This window comes from Cololabis saira, chromosome 19 (genome assembly GCF_033807715.1).
Source record: "Cololabis saira isolate AMF1-May2022 chromosome 19, fColSai1.1, whole genome shotgun sequence".
Taxonomy (NCBI): Eukaryota; Metazoa; Chordata; class Actinopteri; order Beloniformes; family Belonidae; genus Cololabis; species Cololabis saira.
The window spans coordinates 11,004,214-11,027,336 of record NC_084605.1 but is presented as its reverse complement, the minus strand read 5'-3'; the positions used below and the strand labels follow the sequence as shown (position 1 = coordinate 11,027,336).

Sequence of the window (23,123 nt, the reverse complement as noted above, 5' to 3'; positions counted from 1 at the left end):
TTAAAACAATTTTGATCAGTGTAAAATCATTGTGTAAAGATGTGACATTTTGATGCCTAAGACATCTCATCAGACCAGCAGGAGAGTCTACGCTCAGCAGGAACTCCCCTCCCGTTTAGAGAAGTGGACGCTTCAGAACCTCCAGACATCTGACCTATTGGAAAATACTCATGAAAATATCATCTTGTTCAAGGAAGGAGTTTTACTTGTGATATTTTTGTCAATCTAAAGAAGAAGTGGATGTAGAACTAAATAAGACATGTTTCGCCAGAATCAGATATAAGGTAAGTTGTCCACCGTAGGAACTGCAACAACGAAGATTTCTTCTGACTTCACCATTGGGGACGACTGTAAAAGGCAGTCCGGTTAAAGCTAGAACATTTTTCCTGTATCCTCAAAACCGAATATACATTTCTTCCAAGACAAAAGCAAAATCGTTTTTATAAAGCAGAAACCGCTCAATCCTCCCTCGGTGTACAGTTTACAATAAGTCACTATCACCAGCTCCCACGGCCCGGGCCGCTGACACCCACACAGCTGACGGCTGTCCTCATGAACGCCTGCGGTTCCTTCATTGTCTGGTAGAACCCTACCAGTCAACATAACTTCCACCTTTTTTTTAGGCTCAAAATGACATCTAAGATAATAATTATTTTTTGTGACACTTTAAGTCCCCGAAACCAAGAAAGACATGCCATGTTCACGTTGTCCAACTATGGGCCAAATCCACAAAAGGATTGCGCGGCTTTTGCGGCCGCTAAACCGGTGCAAATGAGACAAAAAGAGAGCGTCTAATTCACAAAGCACCCGCAAAGGGCGAATTGCACCACAAACTGCGCTGCCAAGCAAATAGTGTCATGGTGCGCCTGTGCCATTTGCATGCATGTAAATTAGGTAATATTCATACATTCGGCGCAAAATTGCCCCCTTTCTATGCAAATAAGCCTCATTGCAAAAACCGTCTAATTCACAAAGGCCAGCGCTATTTGTCACACGCAAAAATAGTGGAGCAAATACCGTCTTTTCGAAGCGTGTATTAACTGCGTGCAAACTCACTCCTCACTCCCCGTCTGTCCTGTTTCTCTCTCTCTTCAATATCATTCAAGCCTGTGTGATACTGAATGATGGGTGAAATCTACAGTCAGACATGACTGTAGACAGTCAGATCAAGTGGGGCTGTGGACTTATCTCGGATTTAAAAATAAAAATAACAGGACGGAGCTCAGGATTCATCCATACAGTAAAGGGCTGCTTTATTACAAACAATTCCACCATATAAACATGTAAATCTAGAATGTGTGTGTTTAACAGCTGACCTGTAGGTGTGTGTAGCAAAACACAGAACATGAATTACCGTCAGATCCTGATCTGATCCCGATCTGGTGTTAATTAAGTTACCGGTGCTGTGCCTTGTGCGTAAATGCGCACAGCCTCTTAACATTTGACATTTCATTAGCTTATGTCATACATGCGAAATACTAGAGAAGTACAAATACGTGAAAGTTGAGGCTGTTGTGCTCTCTGCAGTTTTCATTATGGACCAATCTGTGTGCTGAAATATGGAGAACACTGGAAACAGCTCCGCTCACTTACTCAGACAAGGGAAAATTGCACTCAGCTGCAAAACTTTATGGGCGTGTTTGCGCCGGCATATCATTAGAGCAAAATCTTTTGTGAATAGGACCTTAAAGCGGGGCAAATTGCGGGCGCAAATGCGACGCAATTCACAGCGCTATTTGCGGGCGCAATCTGTTCTTTGTGGATTTGGCCTTATATGTAGAACCATTAAAGCACCGTGGGCCTGCCCTCATAAAGGACCCACTCTCTGCTGCACTTCACGGACACATGTCCTGACATTTTCCTTTAGACTTTGCAGGTAAACACAGAAGTCATTGTTCCATCTACGACGACGAGCCATGCAGCCCCAGATGTAGCTCAACAGCCCTCACAATATCTCTGCAGAGCACAGCAGGTCAGCTATGTCATTTCTTTCAGAACCGTAAGTGTTTTCTTCAACCAAAGAGCCATTTAAGGACGTCTATGTACCTCCCTTGGAGGAGAGAGTACTGCTCAGTTTGCTGCCAGCAGTGTTTTCTGTCTCTGTGTGCGGCCCGTGTCAATGTTCGGTTGAACGATGCTCCGGTGGAGAAATTCAAAATCTCCTTTCTCAGGGAGGGATTTTTTTCCCCTTACATCTGAGGATGGGACAAAAAAACCTTATTGCTTTGCCGATTTGAAAATATTGAAGCTGTTTAGCTGGACATAGACGGGCAAATAGCAAAACACACTACACGACTAAATGGCTAAAAAAAGAAAGCGCGTTCACAGAGGCTATTCTGGGGAGGACGGATGGTTTAAATGTCACTCTGATGGCAGTCTGATTACATCTATTACCGTGTACTCTTCAGCATTTATGTCGGATAGGTTTTTCTTTAAGACTAAAAACACCAAATGACCCCACCCTCATCTGAGATGATCAGTCCACCTGCATCAAGATGATTTATGTTATAAGAAAAGGAAGGTCCCAGATAAAAATGCCCTTTTAGAAGACACACATCATTGCATTGCATGGAGTCATGTCAACTTGCTTCCTCGAGTCAAACGTCCAGTATCCTGATATTTAATGCGTCCGCTGAATTAACTCTGTCATGGGTCGGCAGTAAAGCCAGTTTCTAATCTCCCTAAAGAGATCCCCCGTCGATGCTGCTTAAATCCCACTCCCACGTGCGCCGGGGCAAAGTTGTAGACAATTCACAGCTTTCGTCACCTACAGAGGGGGGTCAATGAAATTAAAACACCCTGCAGTGTTCAGTCTGGCCTCAATCTGTCACTGCAACTTGGAATGAGAGAAAGCAAGGAGATGGCAAATGGCAAGAAACACAAAGAGATTGTTTAGAAAAGACGAAGGGGCGGATCGCTTCTTGATACCAGCGGACAGGAAAAATGTGAGGGTAGGGAGGAACGGCGAAGAGGTGTGACAGGAGAATCTCCAGATCAGTCGGGATAGAGGGGACGTAGTGACAGCGAGGAAGATCTTTTACCCGAGTGCAAAAAGGCTCTGATTGAGACAAATGATAAGAAATCACTCATGGGCACACAGCAGATCTGATGGGGGAGGGAAGGAAACAGAGGGGCGGGCGACATGAAGTGGACACAAGTCAACTGGTATGCAGCAAAGGTTTACCTGAGAGTTTTGCGGTACATGTCTTCCACGGTGATCCCATAGTAGGTGAGCGTCTCATGCCACACAGGATTCAGTGTGTTACGAACAGTCTTGGTTTTCAATTTATTGGCCTGCGGGCAGCCCGAGAAAATATTATCAGCAAGCTTTATTGTCAGACGTGCAAACACCAAACCACCGCAGCAGGGAAACAAATGACTTTCTCCAGTTGTTTTGGCCTCACTAAAACAAGAACAAGATTGAAAAGTGCACACAAACAGCCGCGGCGACTAGGAACTCAAGGTCTGTTTGAATACAGAAAGAAAAAGATAAATAAAGGGAGAATACTGTTCTGATGATAAAACCAGACCTTGCAGGCTCCCGGCAGAAGGTGCAGCTTGACATAGGGATCAGCCAAGCCGTTGAAATCCATGGGTTTAAGACCCTTAAAGAGAAGATTTAAGATATTAAAGCATAAAAACTGAACAGTGTAGGAAATTGTGCAGACTTCCATCACTAGAAATGAGCTAATACAAGGGAACACACATTACTTAATTCAACAAATACATACCGGGATTAACAGCCCGTGACATCTGCTCACAGTGCACCATGGCTGTCAGAGATAATTACCTTCTAGCACTCTGGGCCTTTCAACCCGTTAACACCATTCTGGTGTCAGTCAAATAAAAACTATCAGCTATTTATAGCTGAAAAATATCCAGAATATCAGCACACCTTTGTAAGAGAGACCTCACAGCAAATAAATATACCGGTACATGTGCACATTCATTAGGAGTCTGCTGGTTTCTCCAGCTATTGCCAAGATGAAATAATTTAAAAGAAACCCGCTCAGAATTAATCAGCGGACCAGTTGATTCATCAGTCACGCATCAATGTCAGAAATAACTTTGCATAAAAATGGCATGTTGCACTTTGAGGAAAACTGGGAATCATTTCAGAACTATAACAAGGTTAAGTACTTATTGATGCAACACACAATCTTTTGAGTTTATTCCCAAATCAAATAAACGCTATTGGATGTCAAACATTTCCATAGAGGGCCGTCGCTCAATGAAACAAATTCATAATGCGTGAATACTATTGGGAGCTTTTTGACTTGAGGATTTTTGTGTTTTTTTTCTTATGAGCACATTCATATGTATTAATATCATTAATATTATCATTACAACAGTTTTAGTTATGAACGGATGTATTGTGGTGAAGGAGTTGGTAGGGTATCTCCTGGAGGACTGGTTCAGGGGGATGGGCCAGACAAAGAGCGATCCACAAAGAGTCATATGAAGAAGAAAAATCTACGTAGGAGCATAGTGTCCCTGAGTGACGGGCAGGTTACATTTATGGAGATCTAGAAATTAGGTAGGTATGAGGCTTTCCTCCTGTTTTCAAGTGGCCAGGCATTCCCCTATAGGCAGAGGTGGACAGAGTACTCGACCCCAGTACTTGAGTAAGAGTACAAATACTACTGGTCAAAATTTACTCCGTTACAAGTAAAAGTAGCTCAGTCAAAATATTACTCGAGTAAGAGTAGAAAAGTACTTGCTTTTAAAGGTACTTAAGTATCCAAAAGTAAATGCTTTTAAATTTACTTTAAGTAAAAGTAACAGTAAGAGTAAGAGTAAATTTCTTATTTTCCACATCAGTAAATTACTATATTTTTTCTAAATTAATTTAAGGATCTTTTAACTCTTGTTTCTGAGAATTCGATGTTGAGTTGTTGAAAGCAGAGAGGTAGTTCTGCTTCGGCAGACACAATAAACATTTGAAAATAAATGTCTGTGGTTTGTCTGTGCTCTCGTTTTTTACTCGGTCGAACTCAAACATTGAGTTAAGATACGGCCAAGGATTTTGTGAAAGTCCCTGCTCCGAGTCCGGCTCATTATCAGACTCAGACGACTCAGCGGATTGTAATTTCTTCTCCTGACGCAGGCGTAGCCATTGTTGCGGCTCTGTCTTGACAAACGCAGGCTACTTTGGCGGTATCGTTTTGAGGAGGCTTGACGTATTTCCGCTTTACGTACATCCCAGTGGAGAGCGTGCACTGTGATAGGTCTCCTCCTTTGACAAAAACAGCTTGTGTCCAATAGGATTTTAGGGAAGAAAAAAAAAGTTCAGACCTGAAAGTAACGAGTACTTTTCAGCCTTCCTAGAAATTTACTCGATTAAAAGTAAAAATATTTGTCTTGGAAATGTATTCAAGTAAGAGTAATAAGTACCAAAGAAATCTAATACTCAAGTAAAGTACAAATCCTCTGGATATGTACTTAAGTACAGTACTCAAGTAAATTTACTCCCTTACTGTCCACCACTGCCTATAGGGCCGTGCTTGGTGTTGTCTAAACGAATGGCATGGGTTCACCCTCCTTTGGGCCGACCGCCTGCAGCGATGGTAAGGGAAGGGTCATATTTGAAGGCATGGACCTTTGCCTTCCAACCCTCAGTCGATCTACGATTTGAGGCTCACCTCTGGTCATCAACTGTTGCTAGCGACGGATATGAAACTGTGGATGGAAATGCTCTTAAGCAGATAGGCGGAGAAGCTCTGCCATTCACGAAGAATTTAGAGTCGAGTCAACGGGAGCCAGCTGAGGGGGTTTGGGCATCTGATTAAGATGCCACCTGGATGCCTCTTTAGAGGCATGTCCACCTGGGGGGAGGCCCCTGCAGAACCCGGTCATGCTAGAGAGATGGAGCCTCTCAGCTGGTTTGGAAATGCGTCGTTATTCCCTCAGAGGAGCTGGATTTGGTGAACGGGGGGAGGGAGGTCTAGGCCTCGCTGCTGGGGCTGCTGTCCCAGCAGCCCAAACTTGAGTATGTTGTCAAGTATGTTATATTAGCATTTTATCATGTTATTATTTCCAGATGTGTCAAAAGTATTCACATTCATTAATTACTCAGGTAGAAGTATAGATACTAGAGTTTAAAAATACTCCTGTAGAAGTTGAAGTATCAACTCAAGTTTTTTACTCAAGTAAAAGTATAAAAGTACTGGTTTCAAAACTACTTAAAGTATAAAAGTAAAAGTAATGTAAGGGGGAAAAAAGCCATTAAGGACAAAAGCCATTGAAAATGAATGTATCTTAGTATAATGCAAATATATTAAAGAACCATATATGTGTACTATTGAGCATTAACATGTGTTTCAGAGAGCAGGAGATATGATGACTAGTTGCCTATAAGTATTTTAATGGTGCAAAAAGTCAAACTTCAGAGGCATGTTATCATTTATCCTAACCTTTATTGGAATGTACATCCAAGTTTAGTTGCAGGAATCTGAGGGAACGGATGTAAGAACAAAACTGGACAAGAACATCTGAAACAACCACAACCAAATTCACTCTATCCGGATGGAGCAATTTAACTGGATAGTTTTTTTTAAAGGCCGAAATGAAATAGAGTAACGAGGCTGTTTTTAAAATGTAAGGAGTAAAAAGTACAGATAATTGCGTTAAAATGTAAGCAGTAGAAGTAAAAAGTCGTTACTCCAGTGAAGTATAGATAACCAAAATTTCTACTTAAGTAAGGTAACGAAGTATTTGTAGTTCGTTACTTGACACCTCTGATTATTTCTTATATTTATTTATTCAATAAGAAAATAAAGATAGTAGCGCCAGCATGGCCTGCAGGTGACTGGGCTGAAGCGTTGAGTGCTTTTGTGCTGAGGTGAAAGTCTTGCCCTGCATCCATGCATCAATTTTTTAAATGTTTGGTTTAAGCTCAACTCTGACAATAAAGAAATAATTTACAAAGCACAACATGCTGGTGGTGGAGGGTGTTGGCGGTGCAGGGATTTACCTTTGCTCTGAGGACGGTGCAGTGCAAGGAGCTTGTGGCTTTTTCATACAGTAGGTCAAACTCTAGTGTCCCCAAGGAAGCTGGAAGGAAGTTCATGAAAAGGCAAAAATGTGTGCTGGTTACTTCTTAAATGCTTTTTTTGCTCATTACTTTATTATGTGGTTTTAAATAAAAATGTTAAAAAGTTGCAGGGAGAACTATAAAAAAGTTAACGAGCACTAAGCGCTGAATATATTTGAATGCATTACAGTATATTAGTAAAATAGTGTTTACAAGCCGAAATAAAGATTCATTCATTCATTAGCTTAAATTTTCTCTTCCGAGGTGCTGCATAGCTCAGTCCTCCTTGCACATGATCCAGGATTGAGACCCGACCTGGGATGCTTTGCTGTGTGACATCCTCCTCTCTCTGTCCCTTTACTGTCTAATGAAGGCCACTATTTATTCAGGTCTCCTCTCTTATAGAGATCAACACAGCAGATTATCCATTTCCATCATATCCTATCATCTGCACCATCGTTTATCCCATCAATTAACTGCATATCCTCTTTCTCCACATCCAGAAATCCCCTTTTGGCCTTCCCCCTTTCTCTCCCGCCTAGCAGCTCCATCTCCAGCATCCTTTCACCAATTTATTCACTTCATTTATTCACATAATATTAGCTTAGGTGGATCATTTAAATTAATTTCCTCACTGGTGCTTTTCATTAACAAAACTTTCTCTTAGGAAACAAAGGGCAACTCCAAATCTCTTATTAAATCCCATCAGCAGGATGCTAAATTATTCTACTACAGCTGAATTAATCTGCATGTGGCAACTGAGAGTCATTTTGTGTCAGCTACAGATGACAAACCTGCTTAAGTGAACTTAAATAACAACTGTTTCCAGATATAAAACACTAAAACTACACATTTTGTGTTCAACCTGATCTCTGTTAACCAAATTTCACTTTCTTTCCTCATTGAAAACTGATAAATACTTTCAGGTGACTCACTGTTGTCATCACTGTCACCGCTGTCAATCTCGATGGATGTGTCCATGCTGCTCATGGCGCTCAGTGACCCCCCTCCACCTCCAGCTCCTGGTAACCGCGGAGACAGCAGGCCACTGCTTGCTCCCTCTCCTCCTCCTCCTCCTCCTCTTCCCACTCCGATGGCCGCTCCATCTTGACCTGCACTGCCTGGAACGAGTGCAGCAGGAGCTGTCAGCTGATTGGGCGAGAGTGGCTCAGAAAAGGAGGAAGTGGGCGAGAGGCGAGGGAAGTAAGCAGAAATTTGCCGGATGGGGCGGATGGGGCCTGGGCAGACATTGATGGCCATGTGCTCCTGGATGGAGATGCCTAAACGGTTTCCTTTTCGCACAGTCATAGGGCTGGGAGGGAAAAGATTTAGAGTGTTAGTTGCCATTTGTTTTGCATTCAGCCAATGCAAAACCAAGCGGTCAAACTGGATGAACGGCATCTCTATCCGTGTGTTTTTATGTTACTTAATCTGTTCAGGAAGTGGTTCTGGCTGTAACGTTTTGTTTTTTTTTGTTTTTTTTTTACATTATGGGAATTGTTTTAAAGACATTTCTCATAATGTGACAAAAACATCAGCAGATATGCACACATTTGCATTTCAAATGAACAAATCTGAATAAACCCAAGCCTATCAGGGAGGATAAAAGATAACTGTTTAAAAGGGTCTTCTCTGAAAGCTAATCACCCTCCACGAAATTACAGTGTGTGATTGTGTGTGTGTGTGTGTGTGTGTGTGTGTGTGTGTGTGTGTGTGTGTGTGTGTGTGTGTGTGTGTGTGTGTGTGTGTGTGTGTGTGTGTGTGTGTGTGTGTGCATGTGAGACTCTGATATCTAAAATGCCTAAAAATCCTGCAAAGACAAGTCATAATAGAGGGTAGGGCTGGGCGATATATCGAGATTTTAATATATATCGATATATTTTCAAACACGATATGGTACGAGACAATATCGTTTATATCGATTTAAAATTTTTTTTTTTTTTTTTTTTTACATTTTTTTTTTAATGATTTTGATATAGCTTATTTTGTGACAAATTGAATTGAATGTTTTATTTGAGATTTGCACAAATGTTTTGTTATTTGCACAACTGTCAACCTCAGTGGAAAAGTCTGCCTGTTACTGTCTACATTGTATTAATTGCACAGTGTATTTTAATTTAATTGTTATGCAGGAAAGGGATATTTGTTTTATTTTTTTCAAGAAGCATTTTTATTCTATATATGCAGGCAGTTTATTTTTATTTCATTTGTTTTATACATTTTGATATTGTGCAGATCTCTGTTAATAAAGGAACCTGTGTGACATTTGGCACGAGGCTTTGTATTAAAACTGAGAAACTTCAGAAAAAAATGAAGCTAACAGAGATGCTATGCTATAATGCTTTGGGGGAAACCCCAATTAAGGCACAGAAAAAATATCGAGATATATATCGAGTATCGCCATTCAGCTAGAAAATATCGAGATATGACTTTTGGTCCATATCGCCCAGCCCTAATAGAGGGAAGTGGTTAGAGTCTGACATGATCTTGGGTTCCCGCAGACACAGTCCTGCTGCTTATATACAGTTCTGGTTACAGGGAGTTGTGTTGACCACAAGGCTGGTGTGTCTGCTCCTTTCCCAAAATAAAAAAGAGGGGGTGGATTACGAGTATCTCACAGCTTTTGTTGAAAAGACAGCAGGGCTTTAGGGGGTGTTGTGTCATCAGTACTGACAAAAAACCAGTGCTTGGACAACCTTCTTCTCTCCCTGTGTTAATCAAAGCAAAGTGAATATTTGTTCTTCCTCTGTATAATCTGTAAATTGAGTTGTGTAAGTTTCAGAGCTCAGACAAAGAGATTTAAGAGGATTTGGACTGATGGCTAGATATTGTTTGGACAGTCCTTTACAGTCAATAGAGGACCGGATGATCTAAAGGCTGCATATTTAAGATGTGATGTGATGTCATTTGGATATTAACAATAAAAGTAGTTGTGAAATAATTGTCAATTGGCTTCTTTTTTTTTTTTTTTTTAAACTTCCTCAGTTTCTTTAACAGGTTTTTAATGAGTAGTTGATACATTTCTTGGCAGAACAATGTTGGCTTGGTTCAGTTCGCTTTAACACATCTCTCTTGCTCCCTTAAGCTCCAGCCGTCTGTGACACAAATGGACTTTCTCTTAAAAACACGTAAAAACAGCTCCCAGCAGAAGACAGAGCTCGTCACAGACTTTAGGTAAAAGATTAAAAGGTTTTCTCCACTGAAGACCATCCCTCTTACCAGCAGTCTGTAGGAGGCCAGGAAACGAGTAAAAAGGAAAAAAGCTTTGTATTTGATTCTTGAAGAGACTTCAGTTTTCACCTTTATAACCAGCTCCATTCGGGAGCTGCTTTCAACCAAACTATGGGCTAGTGGATACAGAGCGCTGTTCACTTGTAAGAGATGCCTTTTCTGACAAAGATCTTTTTGAGTTATTTTTAGAACTTCGAAAGACATATATCTAAAGGATTGATTTCATTCTTGGTCACAGTTTGGCTGCAGTCTGAATTCTGTGTGTTAAATATGCAGCGAGACAGGCAGACTGGAATGCAGAAAACATCATTTTACAGGGGTGTAAACTGGAATCAATAGGAATTGAAACCTAATTGTAATGGTAAAGATGCAAGTCCTTCACCATGAGCCCGTCCGGCTGCTTTAAGAGAACATTCTTTCTGATGAAACCAAGGTAGCTGCAGAATTTCTGATGATAATATATTGTTGCACTGCCTACATCCCATGCTTAATTTATCCGATTGGTTGTGTTACTATCCAGTGGTGTCTAGCGACAGTTTATTCTGCACGCTGGAAGTAAAACGTCTAATCTAGAGGAACCAAACAAATTCTTTGTATTGAAGAGGAAAGAATAGTGTTGGGATGGCTGGGCAGGCTAATGCAGACCCCTGCGTTTTAAGCATGAACACTGTCCAGTTCTATATTTAAAGTGCATTTTCATTGCAGATCCTGCACAAAGTCAAAATGTGACTAGTGCACAGTGGTGATGCACTGAGAGAGCACCTTCTTTCTAGTTGAATATTTGTTATGTTATGTTTATTAATGTTCATGTTTATGTTTATGAGCCAAATTCCTTGTGTGTTCACATAGCCTACTCGGCCGATAAAGCTGATTCTGATTACAGTGTGAATGGAAAACACTGAATTTGACCATAGATTTCTTGCGAGGTCTAAAAAACCAACACTAACATGCATTACCATGTACCATAATGTCTAACACCTTATGATGGTTTTAATTTTATTAAAGTAGCAGGGAAGGCAGGGAAATGGAGCAAAGTTTTGGGCAGCAGCCCCTGTGGCTGAAATTATCTTGAGATATTTTGGATATTTTACAGTAAGGTTAAGATTGGCAGCTTTTATGACATAATACAAACATGAGAGATGTTTTAAAAGATACAAATCTGAAACTATTTCATAGACAATTTGTGCCAGAATTTATTTTAAAGTGAAGAAGTAAAGAAGTAGTGAAAGTGATTCATTGCTTTTTTTTTTTAAAGCTATTCTATGGAGTGATACCACTTCTGACCAACTGTGGCAGCGTAAGAAGGTTTTTGTGTCAGCTCCTGGTGCAAGTCAGTATAAAGTGCACCTCTAGTGGGACAAAGTGGTATTAAAAGAAGTCCCGGATCATCCCCACTCATTTGCACCGTATTCCCAGAGCACCTGGCTGCAGACTGTGTAAGTATAGGTCTTTACGGAACTCAGAAGTGTCATTGCTGCATCAACTGCCTTTGTATGTATCTATAAGTAAGCAACAAATCTCCTCAAGATTATTGCTTTAAATCTTTCATTAACATCAGAAAATGAATAACTACATAAAAAAATATGTAAAAACGTCTTTTAGACAGCCTTGAAATGAATTGCTTTGTTTCAATATAGATGAGTATCAAATTGTCCTATAAGAGAGATACACAGCCCACACACCACCTAAAGGCAAAAATACCAACCAACCAACCAACCAACAGTATTAGAGTCTTATTTAACTTTTATATTTTTGTAGAGTACATGCAGCTGCCCAGAACATAAGATGTCCAGAAATAATCCTTTTTTACTGCTGTTTTGCATTTACTGTTTAAACATTTCTCACTCAAAATTTGAATTTTCATTGTTAATGTTGCATGATATTTTGGAAAGAAACAATAACAACAAAGTCAGGAATCTCGTTCAGAAATGCTGATATTGAATGCTGTGCTTTTATTATCATACTAATTGTCATTGCAGTCATACCTCTGTTAATTTGCATTGGAGTGCCTTTTTAAAAAAATAAATAAATATAGGGACAAAGTGTTCTGTAAAGACGAACACAACAGGGTTTCTGCACCCTGCCAAAAAGCAGCCCCACATATAGATAAATAACGCATTTATGCACCTTCTTTTTGTGTGAAATAAACAGAAAATAGCCAGCAGGAGATTTGTGTTTTGTTTGCAGTGTGCACTCACTCGCCTCAACTAATTCTATTAAATAATCTAGAGTGTGACTGTTTATTTAGCACGTACATTTCAGACCACCAACTCCAATAATTACTTTATTTTTATTTTCATTTCCATCTTGGATCGAGTAAACAGATTAATTTCAGAGCCTTTACTGTCTGGATCAGGTTAAATTGACCAGCGATGGCAGAATGTGAGTCTGACACAGTTTCCTCTGACTGCTGACCTTCAGCAGAACTACAGGCAGTTCATCATGTGTGGCCAAGGCTATCCTTTTATGATCCCATCAGTGGCTGAGATGCTCCACAGCTCATCCAGTTTTAGAGTCTGCTGATGAAACAAGTGTCTGAAATTGTAGGCTTTCATCGTGCTCTCACACAAACTCCCTTCGCTCATTTCGCTGAGAGGACTTTGAGAGACTTTGGGGGAGGGCACCTGACGGACGCCTTGTCTCTTTTGAAACCAACGGCAATCATTTTTGTATCAAAACTGCACAATTCACGACTTCAACAAGTCGTCTGCTCCCTGTTAGAGCTCAATTAAGCAGGGCAGATAACCTTCTGCCATGAAAGGCTTTCCAAACCTGTGGGAAGAGGATGAATCAGTGCTTATCAGGGTTACACTAAATTATTTCAGCTTGCTACAACAATAAAACAGAACTTAAGCAGCTCTGGAAAGGAAGTTATCTAAAGTGGAAGATTGCCAGATATTTAGCTGAAGATGCAAACGAGTAAATGAAGCTCCCTGTGATGATGAAAATGGTTATAGGTAGACCTGATGTAAATGCCAATAAACATGGAGAAGATGGGAATGACTATCATAATAGGAAATGTACGATCCCTCAAAGCACAAGCATACAAATAAATAACAGACACATACAATAACACAATAACACATATGCAAACACATATTTAGATCCAATTCTGCTAAACCTTTAAGTCATGCCTCCCACACACACACACACACACACACACTAAGCAGCTTTGAGAGCAGGCGTCTGTTGACATAATATGCGCAGTCATTGGGCTTGCAGCTCTGGCAGATGTGGCCGTAAGCTGGAGCAGCTTGAAGACCAACCAGACCAGACCAGCATCAGCATCAGCATCAGCAGCAGCAGCAGCATCAGCACCAGCATCAGCACCAGCATCAGGGGACGCACACGTACAACTGTGAGACCCGGGGGCTTGTGGCTCTCACGGGCTTTGTGAGCAGAAGCTCATGGGCAGTCCATGATTGATCGTTCTCATGCAGCCAGCTGGAATCCCTCTCATCCCCTCTTTTCATCATCCTCTTGTTGTGAGAAGTCTGGCAGTGCACATGCATAAAAATAAGGTGCAGATTTCACCCTCACACTTACTGTGTGTGGAATTTAAATGGTAATTCTTATATTCATTTTTTTTTTACTTTAAGCTTTGAAGCACAACAACTTGATAATACGCTGTGAGATGATAGCTTGGCTGGTCCCCCGACACCATAAACAGGATCCCTCCGACTATTAGATATACACCAGATGCACGGCCCCCCTTCCACTTGTTGTGAGATGACCAGTACTGGAGTTGAGGGGGGATGAGGGGGGATGGCATCCCCCCCTGAAATAAAAACGGTCCAAATCATCCCCCTCTGTAAAATTGCCATCCCCCCTTTCCATCCCTTATGTCATTTCATCAATGAATGTGGTTTTACTGCTATTTCAACATTTAGAGTCATCACCAGAAAAATAACACCAGAAAAATAACTTCTGCCAGTGGGACAAGATTTATCTTCTCATTACAAGCAAAAAAATCGTGTTCCACTGGCAGATTTTTCAACTAATTTTAAGTGAAAATCTACTTGAAACAGGTGAAAATTGTTGTTTTTTCCAGTGATGAGTCTTGTTTTAAGTGTAATGAGATTTTTTTACTAAAATGAGACATTTTAACTAGAAATAAGACAAATATTCTTGTTAAGATTTAGAGTTTTTGCAGTGATCCGTGTTACTTATCCTGTGAAGGACAGAGTCATATTGATAAGTTCAGAAAACTGTTTTAATTGTTGTGTTTTGATGTATTTGATGTAAGCCCAGTGGATATTTAAAGCTTACAGAAGGCTGCATTTAACTGCTGCTATGTCATTCCTGCAGTTTTTCTGCAGGTGTTTTGGTCAGTGCCATTATTTGTAATACATAATATTATTTGTAATCAGCACAAATTATCTGCGCCCATATGATAAAATCCACCATCCCCCCTGATTTCTTTTTACAACTCGAGTACTGGAGATGACGTAGGTTTCCTACCTGGATAGAGGAATGAAGCTCGGAAAATCTGACAGCCAGGAATATATTTGTGCAACAAGCGACCTCCCCTCCTCCTCTTTCAGCTCCTTCACTTTAAATTAGGGTCAGATGACATGCATGGGCGCTCTCTTCCTCATACTCATAAATCACCCCTCTTCTTTATCGCTCTAAATATCTATCCATCAGTCGCTCCTAGAAGCTTACACTCCACCTGTAGCTGTGTGAGGATCTCTCTTCTCCTTCTTTTTTTCCTCAGCTGGATTTTCCCATCCTCCTGCCCTTGTGTCCTACATACAATGGGCCCCTGCGGCGGGGTCCATTCACTTTTAAATAACAAGCCTCCAGATGACAGGCAGACAGTATGGAACGGTGCTGCGCAGTGTAGCTGCTCGTTGGACCTTAACAGGCGCATCATTTATAGCTTAGCGCAGTGACAGTGAGGACTTGTCAATTAGAGCCAAGTTATTTCCAGACAGGCGGAGATGTGTAAACTCCGATGTGTGTAGGTGTGTTGGATTGTGTGTGGGGGTGGAAAAAGTGAAAGAGCTGATAAAAAAAGACACTAAAACAGACATTTGGCACATGTTGCACCTGTCTGCAGTGGTAGACTGGTGCAGAATATATCAGTGTCTCTTTGTCTGGTTTTTACTCTGATTGAAACAAGAACAAACCCACAAATATGCAAACCAGAAACAGCCAAAGTAAGAATACATTGCTCATAATAGAAAAAGAGGACTATAATTATGAAAAAAGAGGGTTATAGTGGGGTCATGCAAGAAAATTAGAACAGAATAAACATTCCCAGCCTCTGTAACTGATCCAACCTGTTTGCATTTCAAGATAAAGTAATAAAATGCTGCCTTACCTCAGTGAAAGAACGAGATTGAAACTCCTCATAAAAAAAGGAAAGAAAAAGGGGATTCCAGAGCGGAGAAGAGAGGGAAACTAACAGGTGCTGAGCAGGGGCGCAGGGAGCAGGAGGAGGAGGAGGCAGGGGGAGAGAAACTGAGCGGGGGCTACGACTATCATTAAAAATTGAACGCGCGGATACTTCAAGTTGAGATTAAAATGAGAAGAGGGGAGAGAAGAGAGAAGAACGGCATGCTGGAGGAGGAGGAAGAGGAGGAGGAGGAAGATGGAGGGAATCAAGAGGCAGAGAGCGAGAGAGAGAGAGAGAGAGAGAGAGAGAGAGAGAGAGCGAGAGAGAGAGAGAGAGAGAGAGAGAGAGAGAGAGAGAGCGAGAGAGAGAGAGAGAGAGAGAGAGAGAGAGAGAGAGAGAGAGAGAGAGAGAGTGTGATGGTTGTGCTTCACTCCTTCTTCCCCCACTATCATCCCACACACACACACACACACACACGCACACGCACACGCACACGCACACACACACGCATGCATGCATGCACACACACACACACACACACACGCATGCATGCACACACACACACACACACACACACACACACACACACACACACACACACGCATGCATGCACGCACGCATGCACACACACACACACACACGCACACACGCATGCATGCATGCACACACACACACACACACACACACACACACACACACACACACACACACACACACACACACACACACACATTCTCTCTGGAGATGGTTAAACTTTTTGTTCAACATGATACATAACAATGATTCAATTTCAATTCAATTCAATTCTATCTATATAGCGTCTAATACAACAGATGTCGTCTCTAGAGACGCTTTCCAGAGATCCAGAACATAAACATAAACCCCCGAGCAATTATTACATAAGCAATGCCAGGTAAATTATACTATTGAAGTGAATGCATTGAATAGACTAGATAGAGAAACTGTTTGATAGTTGGTGTGAACGTTGATGTGTCACCTGGAACTGCAGTGATGACGTCTCCTGCAGCATCGGCAGATAAACCAGGTGAGATCTCAGTAAACTGCGTACACTAAGCAGTTGAACATCTGAGGTGCAGAGCTGCTCCTTCATAGTCACATGTCCAGCACTCTTTCTGAAGTCTTTGGTCCACCTGTATCATTCAAAACCCATGTCCAGATGCAGGAACGTGGAGTCCAGAAGATGCTCCTGCAGCCAACTGTTCAAACATGCAATACTCCTCCTGTCTCTTATCAGTGGTGCAAGCTCAGGATCATGATAATCAAGGACCAAAATAAGAAGTCTAACCTCTTTCGTTTTGGTTTCCATTTTCTCCTGCTTTGGCTCCTTGACCACTTTAACTCATCTGCATTTCAGAAATGAATGATCAATTTACTGAATTTAGTGGACCATAGGTTTCCTCACACACTTTTATTTAGTTTGAAAATATTTAACAAATCATTATTCCTGGATATAAATTACCCAAAGTGCATCTTGAAAATTGCTCATAGAAATTATTAGAAAAAATAACAGGCACTATCAACAACTGATGCTCGGTAATAATTATGATAATAATAATACAATTTATTTATTAGGTGCCTTTCAAGATACTCAAGATCACTGTACAAGCAGTAAAGAAAATGACACAACAAATACCAAAAAAGTGAATAATGGTGGACACATTTGAAACAGGTCTACTAAAGAGAGTATGCCTGTCTGAATAAACGAGTTTTGAGCTACGATTTGAAGAAAGAAAGCGGATCCGAGTTTCTGATGTGTTGTTGGTGGTTGGTCCATACATGCTCTCATGGTTTTGGTGTTTAGTTCCTGTTTTATTTTGAAACCCGTGTCTTTGTTTCAGTTCTGTCTTGATTTCCCTTGTTCCCATCGGCCCTGATCGTCTGCACCTGTGTCTCATTTAGCCTTTTGTGTATATATTGCCTTGTCTTTCCCTTAGTCCCTGCTGGCCCGTACGGTTTCCTCCCTCCATCTGTCAAGTCAGGTTATTTTTGGGTTTTGTCGTGTTCATGTTCTGATCATGGCAAAGAGGGCGAAGAAGAGGAATTTCTCCGACACAGAGATCGAGGTACTGGTAGGAGAAGTTGAGACTAACCAGAAAATACTGTTTGGAACACTGAATGCAGGAGTGACCAACAAAAGAAAAAGTGCTGCGTGGGAGAAGGTCACTGTTGCTCTTAATTCTGTTGGGTCAGAGGAAAGATCACTCTCCGAAATAAAAAAAGAAATGGTTTAACATCAAACTCGGTGCCAAAAAACGCGTCACAGCCCACAGACAAGAAACATCTGCAACTGGAGGAGGACAGGCAACAACCCAGCTTTCACCCATGGATACCCGTATTGCCAGCATCATCGGGGACACAGCACTGTGTGGCATCATTCCTGCAGGAGACACAGACACACTCCCAACAGAACCAGCAGCTGTACCATCCACCAGTCACACTGCAGGTAAAATACAGTAAAAAGCTGAGCTGAGGTGTTTCACAAACATTTATTTAGACAGTTTAATTTGTGAATTTGAATGAAAATAAACGTGACAATAATGTGATGTTTCTTTAATAACTCAGAAACTCAAGCCAGTCCAGCCTGCTCTCAGGAGCCGGGGGAGTTGGAGGAACAGGAGCAGCCAGGGCCGTCCAGAACCCGTTCGGTGTGCCCTGAGGGGGCGAGGGTGCTGACGGAGGCAGTGATGCAAAATCAACAAGACACCACCAAATCCATGAATGAAATAAGGGATCAACTGACCAACATCGCAAATACCTTACTGCAGATGAACGAGTCACTTAGACGGATTGCTGCATGCGCATCACAGATGTTAAATAAATAAACCTTAAAATGTTGATTGATGTTGACATTATTTTCCCACGCACACTTTCGATCTGAAATTTCTCACTTTTCAAAGATCGGCTACAAAAACAAATCAATCAATAGAAAAAAAAGAAAAGGTAAAGTTTCTTTTACCCAAAACACAAACACACAAACAAAAAATATCCATAAAATGGCAATTTCATTTCAATTAGAATAGCCTATCAAAACCACTAGATTTTGTGTGGTCAGAGTTGTGCTTAAAATTAGTCGGAGGTTAAAAGAGAGAAACTGGATACCGGTAATCCTGCTGCGATCTAAATCTGTAACGTCAGAGCAGCCTGAAGTATTCTTTTTAGACTTTGGAGGCCCGAAGGAAGTGAAAAGGTTAGGGTTAAGTTTTTTAGTTGGTTGTTACTTCAGATGCCCAAACAGAAAAATATTTATAGTTTTATATGTTCCTTTAACTCACATCAGTTCACTTCCGTTTCCGGCTTTAATTTGGACAAAACCATCACAGTGAACTGCTCTAGCTGACTAATTACATCCTTAACTGACGAGGCGTGAGATTCAGTAATACCAGGAGCAGCAAGGCGCCGCTGAGCAAGTGCCAGTGCCTCTATAAACGTTTGTTTCTCACTGATCTGGAGAACAAGATTTTTATGACCATTTTCAAACAATATAGAGTCCAACGAGAAAGATTATTAAAATTAACAAACACATTCAAGCCCCTTATTGTTCAAAAGAGCTTGGGAGCACATCTGGAGTTTGCAAAGTTGTCAAGACATCACAATTCCAATGTTCAAGTACAATGTTCTTGAAAGAGATGAACCCAACGGAGAGCTGTTTGACCACACGACACACCACAGCAGCAACATAGCAGCAGCACAAATAGCACCTACCAACTGTGAGGTACGACAGTGAAGTGTGAGGACTTGTTTTTGTTTTTTCTGGTAAGGGCGGGAGCCTTGTCCAACGTGCAATCAGTAAGTTGATGCTCCATTAGTTTGAGGTGTTACTCAGGCCTCAACCTAATCTATTAAATGTGTGTATATATATATATATATATAACCCCATCAAATTAAAGTGAATTAAGCAAAATTAAAGTGAAATAAATTCACTTTTATGAATTCAAATTCAAGTTTTAAATACATTTACCCATAAGATGCTGAAGTGCAGTCGTTTGAAAAAGAGTGCGCACACACACACACACACACACACACACACACACACACACACACACACACAGCCTGTTCAGCATCAGTTCCTCCATGTAATTAAGCTAATAGTTCTTGAGTCAGTGGTAGACAAAGGGAAGCTATTTCCCCTTTGCTTTGACCGAAAAGAGACAAAATTGATGTTCTGTCTTTTTTTATCTGACTTGCCCATTTCTGTTTGTCTGTTCCTTAAAAAAAAAACAAAAAAAAGCCATGAAACTTATACTTCTTTCTTTCTTTCTTTCTTTCTTTCTTTCTTTCGTTTAATTTTCTTTAAATTGCAAGGTATCATTGGGGGGGTATCTCTTTCATTATGGCAGAGACCCCTTCTCTCTGTTTGATGGATAATTATAAATTATTCCCTGCTAATGGCTTAGTTGGACATAATGATTACCCAAGTGAGAGACACATAATCCCTACACGCACACAGACGCATAATCTCTCACTTGCGCTCTCGTACCATAAAATTGATGTCATGGCACATGCATGCATGAATGCATAAACAAGAAAAAAATAATGCACTCAAGCCTCCAGAGAGTGATGACTCTCGCTCCTTCACCCACACTGCTAGTGCCACACATCTACGCACAAACACGCACAAACTCACATTGCAATTTAGAGCTTATGCTCCACCACGGTTGAAAGAAGACCCTGGGATCTTTGTGCCATCTTTCTGGGCTTTATTTCACTTCCCTTTCTCTTTCCTCTTTCCTCCTCCTTTTCAATTATAATTCCTCTCTCTCGCCTCCTGATTATTAGAACAGAAGACCCCCTCATTATAAATTCATAGTCCTTACGTGCGCTCTCCACACCAATTATGCCAGGGACGGGTGCTGGTGCTTCAGCGTGAACAGCTGACCATTACAGAGTCCACAATGGCTCCGATGAGAACAAATTACATCAGCGAGCCGGTTGGCCTTGTCACAAACAGATGACTAACACTAACACAAAGGTTTCTCCAACCAATGTGGGAGCCTCTCAATTGTCAGTACAAACTGACAATTTAGTGTCTGATTTTAAGTCAGTCCATGATTTCATTCAAAGGAAAAATGGATACTCATTTCAGTGTTGGCAAGCAGCCTTTTGAAAGGAAGCTGTTTATGTAGCTGACACATACAGTACCAGAATAGTCACACAGCATGTTTAAGGTACACTGTAAGAAAAGCCTGTAGAAATTATCGTAAAAAACTGTGAAATAGCAATGGTGAAGGACCGTAAATGTTACAAATGAAAATCTTTGTTGACATTGTGTCAGAGTTTGTCTGTCTAACTTGTAATAACTCATTTAATTAAGACATTACTCAAAGAATTCAATGATAGTATGTAGATCTTTATTTCACAACAAAACGCCGCCATTAATACTACAAAATATATTACACAACACACAATCTTTCAATAAAACAAGCAGAAAAATTCAGTCAAATTACTGTCTTATAATGAGGCTTTTACCGATTAATAATGCCTTTTATTTTGATGTTTTCCAGTGAAATGTAATGGGATTAGATGTAAAATAAGCAATGGCTGCACGTAAATTGTACAAGAGAAAATAGCTTTAATGAAGGCATAGTCATGCTAATTTGGCTGAAAATGGATGTTGAATTTACCAGTTTTGTACGTAAATTGTATGATGTTATTTTGTAAAGGATTACAGTTTAAAATTGTAAAATTTGCAGGTTGTTCTGTAATATGTTATACAATCCGCTGTATCTTTTACATTATTATTCTGGCAACCACAGCTGCCAGTTTATTTCCGTAAAAACAGTGTTTTTTTTCTTACAGTGTAGTGCTCCAGATCTTTCGGAGCAGCAGGACGCAGCGAAGATATTGATGCAATAAAATCTATTTCTGTGTAACTATGAAAGCCTAATGTCAGAAAAATATAGAGATAATAGTCTGAACCTGGTAGCAGAGATGTTCTGCTCAAAATTATAGTCAAAAGGGATTAACCTCTTCACTCTGCTCTTGTGCGGTTATGACTCATCATAATTATTAATTCTCTGTGTATTAAACACTTTATTACAAGCCATCTGTTTTCTCTACCAAATTGAATGTTTTCGGGGTCACTGGGGAGCAGAGACGATCCCAGCAGTCATGTGGTGAGAGGCGTGATGGATCCTGGGAAGGTTGCCAGACCATCAGGGGCTCACAGACACCAAACAACCTCCCACTCCCACAGTCACACCCACAGACCATTTAAGATCACCGGTCTATGCAGGACTCGAGTTGTAAAAACAAATCCGGGGGGGATGGTGGATTTTATCATATGGGGACAGATAATTTGTGCTGATTACAAATAATATAATATATTACAAATAATAGCACTACAAAAAAAAGAAAAAAAAAAAAAAAAAAAAAAAAAAAGAAAGAAAAAAAAGAAGAAAAAAAGGAAAAAAAAGAGAAAAGAAAGAGAAAAAAGAAAGAAGAAAAAAAAATAATAGCACTGACCAAAACACCTGCAGAAATACTGCAGGAATTACATAGCAGCAGTTAAATGCAGCCTTCTGTAAGCTTTAAATATCCACTGGGCTTACATCAAATACATCAAAACACAACAATAAAAAACAGTTTTCTGAACTTATCAATATGCCTCCGTCCTTCACAGGATAAGTAAAATGGATCACTGCAAAAACTCAAAATCTTAACAAGAATATTTGTCTTATTTCTAGTTAAAATGTCTCATTTTAGTAAAAAAATCTCATTTCACTTAAAACAAGAGTCATCACTGGAAAAAACAACAATTTTCACCTGTTTCAAGTAGATTTCAAGTAGAAAAATCTGCCAGTGGAACAAGATTTTTTTGCTTGTAATGACTACTTATTTCAAGATTCTTTTCCTCTTCTCTTTTCAAGATTTCTTGAAAGATGTGAAAATTGTCAAATAAGTTATTTTTCTGGTGATGACTCTAAATGTTGAAATAGCAGTAATACCACATTCATTGATGAAATGGCATAAGGGATGGAAAGGGGGGATGGCAGTTTTACAGGGGGGATGATTTTGACCGTTTTTATTTCCCTCATCCCCCCTCAACTCCAGTACTGGGTCTATGTAACATCCACGTTTTTGGACTGTGGGAGGAAAGCAGAGTATCAGGGTAACGCCGCTTCAGGCGGGTGGAGAATTTGAAAAGTTCACGCTGTGAAACAACACACGACCTTGCTGTTTCAACAAACAAAGCCTCAGAATATTTTCAACACTTTAAATCCTCACCGTAATAACTCCCTCCTCCAGGCCTTGGGTTTTGTGGGCTTCATTATCCTGCCAAGGATACTTTGACACGATGGCCGTGAAAAAAAAAAGAAGAAGAAGAAAGACACCTATGAATGAATTCTGAGGCCACTTTATCTAAAGCAAATTACTGTTTCCTCAGTTGTAGTTAGGAGGGTTCACTGTGGGTGATAACAATTGTCTGTACTTATATAGCATCTTATGTTTACCCTTATTGTTCGTTAAATGTGGTAATTGTGGCTCACTAATAGGGTT

The 23,123-nt window shown here is 40.5% G+C and overlaps 1 protein-coding gene across 1 annotated transcript in view; it reads right to left on the bottom strand.

Annotated features, from left to right (window-relative positions):
- The window catches only part of LOC133419348 (double C2-like domain-containing protein alpha), a 44,384-nt gene extending 28,563 nt beyond the window's left edge, over window positions 1-15,821 (bottom strand). Inside the window, exons 1-5 of the mRNA XM_061708466.1 lie at window positions 15,591-15,821; window positions 7,969-8,345; window positions 6,974-7,053; window positions 3,531-3,605; window positions 3,185-3,294 (exon numbers count right to left, since the gene is read on the bottom strand). Of these exons, the coding sequence (XP_061564450.1) occupies window positions 3,185-3,294; window positions 3,531-3,605; window positions 6,974-7,053; window positions 7,969-8,345; window positions 15,591-15,622 (674 nt within the window). The 5' untranslated portion in view covers window positions 15,623-15,821. The remainder of the gene's footprint in view (window positions 1-3,184; window positions 3,295-3,530; window positions 3,606-6,973; window positions 7,054-7,968; window positions 8,346-15,590) is intronic.
- Between the last annotated feature and the right edge of the window lie 7,302 nt (window positions 15,822-23,123).